General features: G+C 37.5%; 1 protein-coding gene across 1 annotated transcript; it reads right to left on the bottom strand.

Moving 5' to 3' along the window:
• Nucleotides 1-816: 816 nt before the first annotated feature.
• FEZF1 (FEZ family zinc finger 1) lies at nt 817-4,409 on the bottom strand. Its single transcript, XM_075598932.1, has 4 exons — nt 3,248-4,409; nt 3,020-3,154; nt 2,555-2,687; nt 817-2,264 (listed from the first exon to the last, which is right to left on the bottom strand). The coding sequence occupies exons 1-4, from the start codon at nt 4,046-4,048 to the stop codon at nt 1,960-1,962; spliced, it is 1,374 nt and encodes a 457-aa protein (XP_075455047.1). The 5' UTR covers nt 4,049-4,409; the 3' UTR covers nt 817-1,959.
• Nucleotides 4,410-5,222: the final 813 nt, after the last annotated feature.

Genomic DNA, 5,222 nt, shown 5'->3' with positions numbered 1-5,222 from the left:
AGTGCCCTGTATTTTAAACAATCTAGACCATTTCTTGTTGAATTAGTTACTAGATAATAAAATATCATATGTGTCTTTCCATAAAATGTTGATGTCGACATGGGGTCATAACGCGAATTTTATTTATTACAGAAGCTTTTAATGTCTAGGGGAAAAACAATCGGAAGAACATAATGAGGCCAAAATACTCAATATGTCTACATGGGAAAGTTACCTGTTAACTGCTGCAATTGTAAAGGTTCGGCTACTTTTCACTTGGTAATGAAAATCAGAACAATGTTCAACAAAGTGTCTTTGCTGTTATAAAAGTCCAAAATGCCAACAGCATAGTTAACAAAGTGAAAATCTAATTGGAAGAAAGTATATTTGTCACTGATAACTCTGGTACTGTTTTGCTCCAGTTTTGCAGTATACATACAGCCCCCTAATTTTCTCGAAAATTAACCATTGACTTGATAGTTAATTACAGTTCTATGTATGTATATTTTTATTTGTAAAGCGTCAATCAGGTACGCAGAGCTAGTTGTGGGAAATGGTTTAAATCCCATGGATTCATTTTTATTATCATGGCAAGATTGTTAAATAAGTGGATTTACATACTGTTAATTTGTATTTACATTTTTTTAGCTTGTTGGTTATAACAGAAGGAAGGTGTTTCAAGATAGTATTCTATGGATAAAGGACTTAAAGTTGGGGCACTACATATGTTACTCAACAAAATAGCATTTCAGTTCAGCTTTGGACTTTTTAATAATAATAATAATAATAATAATAATAATAAAAAAATAGAAACCGCTGAAACGTATTTCTGTCTTTACCATAATATCCTGTTTATTGTTTGTCTTTGTGCTAAGAGCCCCCGTGTTTATAACTCATATCGCTAATCTGGCAACAGTTGGAGAGCCAGATAATAGTATAACAGGCAGTCGTTGCTAAAACTGAACTAATTACACTCTTAATTAATGTCTTTAACAGTTGTTTCAGTGTTTTGGCCAGCAAAACATAGACTTGCAGATTTCAGCTACCATCGTGTAAGTGCAGAGCAGATTGCTGATTAACACAATTCTTCATCTCAAGGACCTGGCACCGGTGATATTTTTATTTTCACCTCTATTACAGACTTGATTTCAGAATGTATAATTATGTTTTCTAACGGATGATCCCATAAATAACCGACCTTTCCTTTACCAGCACACCATAGATGGAAACATTAAGCTAAGCCTTAAATCCAAATAAATTACCACTGCTTTCTTGATTTTGTAAGTCAACATATCTCATATATTAGTTATCATCATGACCAATTAATTTATTTTCACGTGCAAGAATAAAACTTCAACGCATACATTAATTTTTAAAAGGCTCTGTCAATATATCAGATATTCTGGACCTCAAACAAAAGTAGCAGAGGAAAAAATAACAAGCAGGCATCTGGGACAGCACAGGACCAACACAACGGAAATATACTTTTTATGTATGTATGTATATATATATATATATTTACATTAAATATAATTATTAAAGTGGTGCAGCATTCCTTAAGGATAATACATATCCGAATAAATACGTCAGATATATACGGCATCAACATGTTCACCTCTTTAAAGCTGAGGTGACAGCAATATATGACCTTTACAAAACACATCAACAGAAAAGTCAAATAACGAACCGTCAACAGCTTAATACTCAAATTATATTAATAGGTGCATGCAAAGACTCTTGGGGGTAAGGCAAGAATCCCGAGTATAGCCACCAAGAACATTCCAAATCCATGGTAACCATTGTCCAACCTCCCACCCAACAGTCTCCTGTTCAGCCCAGACCAACCTTACCACCTGGTTTTACACCAGATTTGCATTGGCGGACCCTCTTCCCTATGGGAATGTGCATTGAACACCTTTAATGAAAATAAATCTATATATGTGTATCCACATACAGAGTATCAGTAGGTGATTTTCAGCTTTAGAGCCCTGGGCTCTGGTTTCTGGGAGGTTGTTCCCTGGGCAGGAGAACCAAGTCCCCCTGTCCAGCTGGACCTGACCCCGGTGCCACTCCAGTGCTGCCATCATGTAACTTGCGCACATGTTTCTTCAAGTCAAAGTTCCTGCAAAATCCTTTGCCACAGGTCGTGCAGGTGAAGGGTTTCTTGTCGTTGTGGGTGTGCATGTGGAAAGTCAGGTTGTAGACCTGGTGAAAAGCCTTGTTACAGATATTGCACTTGAACTGCTTCTCCCCGCTGTGAGTAAGCTTGTGGTTCTTGTAATTACCTGTAAGACACAAGAGCAGCTTCAGTTAGTCTGAAATGCACAGGCGGCTTCAGCCACAAGTGATCATTTTCCAATAAGGTGCCCTCTCTTTTCTCATATTTGTTTTTCATGGAAATGCAGTGCCCGTACTTAAAATCAATAGTCAATACAGACTTCAAGAAACCCGGTTATAGATCATGAATACATTGACATCATACGCTTTATTACTCAAACATGTGATCATTTGTAAAATGAAGCCTAATCTTCTGAAAGAGAGAAAAAAAAAAAAAAAGATTGCAGAGCAGCTGTACCTTTTTGATGAAACCCCTTGCCACAGAATTCACAGACAAAAGGCTTGTAACCAGCATGGATCCTGGTGTGTGTGTTTAGAGTGGAACTTCTGTTAAAGGCTTTGCCGCATTGGTTACACTTGTGTGGTTTCTCCTATGAAAAGCACAAAACAGCACAGATTATTCCTCTAGGTCTTGTAATAACAGAACATCATTTATATATCTGTACAAATTACGTTGTCATGTCTGATACAAAACAGTTTAACACAAAAAAACAAACAGATTGCCTTAGTATTAATTAAAATAGCAATAAATAAACAAACGCACACCTGTGCGTGTGTGTATATATATATGTACAGATAAAAAAACAAAACACAGATGTGTATACGTATTCTATTAGTTCGTGTGTGTATATATATATCTATACACGAACTAATAGAATGTTTCTTGTACATTTTCTTTTCCACAGCCACTGTTATGTTGTACCTGCGTGTGAATGATCTTGTGTCTGCAGAGGGTGCTGGCTTGTCTGAATCCTTTGCCACAAATTTTGCAAACAAACGGTCTGGCCCCTGTGTGCACCGGCATATGTCGGGTCAAATTGTAATGTGCATTAAATACCTTGAACGAAAAGAAATAGACATTTATCCAGGGTTGATGGGATGACGGTGTATAAACGATGGGAGAATAAAGTACTTGTAAAGAGTTACTTGCCTTTCCACAAACTTCGCAGGTGAAAACCTTGGGCTTGCTGTTGGGAGAAGCACTGCTGAATTTGGCTGGGGTTTTAAAAGCAATCTTTTCTGACAGTGTCTGTGCACTTTCTTTCATGTAGTGCTGAAACTGGGCTTGAGATATGTCTTTGAAAGTTACCCCTGAAGGATACTTCTCCACAGATGGGACAACCAGCTTGTTCCTCTCTGCCAGGTATGATTTGGGAGTCTGGTGAAGAGGGGAGCCGAGGAAATAAGAAGCAACTGGGTGGATGTTGATACTGGCTGAAGGGTGGCAGGGGCCATCTCCTCTGTTAAAATAACACAATGCTGCTCCCATGGCATGAAATGAGGAGTGATTTACTACTCGAGGTCTAACCAGTTTGTACTGTTGCAGAGGTAAAGCGTCTCTGGGAAGATCTGTCTTCAATGACAGAGCACAATTCAACAGATCGTTGCAGTTGAAAGATGAGGCTGAATCCAAATGGCTCTTCCTCAGCTCTGCACCAGTGATACCAATTCTGGGACAATGGTCATAAGCCACAGGTAAAAATGGAATCATACAGGGGATCGATGAAGAATTGATATGAAGTGCTTGCTTGTAGTCTCCTTTGGGCACAGACCCATGTAGTAAACTCGGGACAGGGATGGATTTGGGTTCTGGAGTCCTTGACATTATTCGTTCAATAGAAAAAGCAAGTGGCTTGGAACTGCTGATCATGTTGACTCTGTTGGACAGATGTTCTCTGGCTGCTTGGGCTGCAAAGATTTTGGTTGTCCTCTGCTGCAGACTATTGTCCATGTCTTGTGTGCAGTGGTGAATGTGATATCTTCTTCCCAATGACGCCACCTTCCCTTCTTGTCACTGATCTGCAAGGAGTAGGACCGTCATTATCATCATCATCATCATCTTGGTGCTGTCCAGAACCAGCATGAGCAGCCCAGTGGACTGATGCCAACCCATTACAGATTACATGGAGCAGGAATGACACGGGGGCAATCACTACTTATTGCTACCAGGCCTGCTCAATTGGAAGTGTTGTGTCAATAACGCAGCAAAGATCTCGCCAATCGTTAACTTCCAAGAGGAGAGGTAAACTAGATAATTGCTCAATTCGTTTCCAACAGTCAACAGAAAAACTTTTTTTTTTCTCCCCCCAGTAAGCGACTACTTTTATTGGAGATTAAGTCACCCGCCCAGAGAGGGGGGCGGCGTCTCTCTCTTTCATTCGCAATCTGTTCAACAGACTCAAGGGCCAGCACAGATCTGAGATCAATTTTCTTTTTTGGCTTCACATGACATCATCCAGAAACCATAGCACAGGGGCTAAATAAGGAAGATGTAGCGTGTTTGGGGCATGCACTGCTCTATATTTGTCAAACAAGCCTCTTTAGAGTTGTTTATTTCTTTGGATGTCTGACTAAAGTCTCCCTGATAGCTAGACTGATCCTGCTGTACAGATCATTTTATCTGTGCTTGGAAGCAGCATGGAAGCAAACTCTGAGCCTGCTTTCCTTTCACAAACAGTAATCAGCAACTTTATTTGTATCAGCATCTTATGTGAGATACATCACAGTCTGTCTATATATATATATATATATATATATATATATATATATATATATATATAAATCACACACACACATATATATATATATATATATATATATATATATATATATATATATATATATATATATATGTGTGTGTGTGTGTGTGTGCGTGCGTGTGTGATATATATATATATATATATATATATATATATATATATATATATATATATATATATATATATACATACACATATATATATATATATATATATATATATATATATATATATATATATATATATATATATATATATATATATATACACACACACGTTTTAATCTTATTGTTGACTTCTTAAATATATTCAGAGCCACCACTAACATAAGTAGTAGAATATATTTTCAAGATACAAATAAATTAC

This window comes from Ascaphus truei, chromosome 5 (assembly GCF_040206685.1).
Source record: "Ascaphus truei isolate aAscTru1 chromosome 5, aAscTru1.hap1, whole genome shotgun sequence".
In the NCBI taxonomy this organism is placed as follows: domain Eukaryota; kingdom Metazoa; phylum Chordata; class Amphibia; order Anura; family Ascaphidae; genus Ascaphus; species Ascaphus truei.
This window is presented reverse-complemented; position numbering and strand designations above follow the sequence as displayed.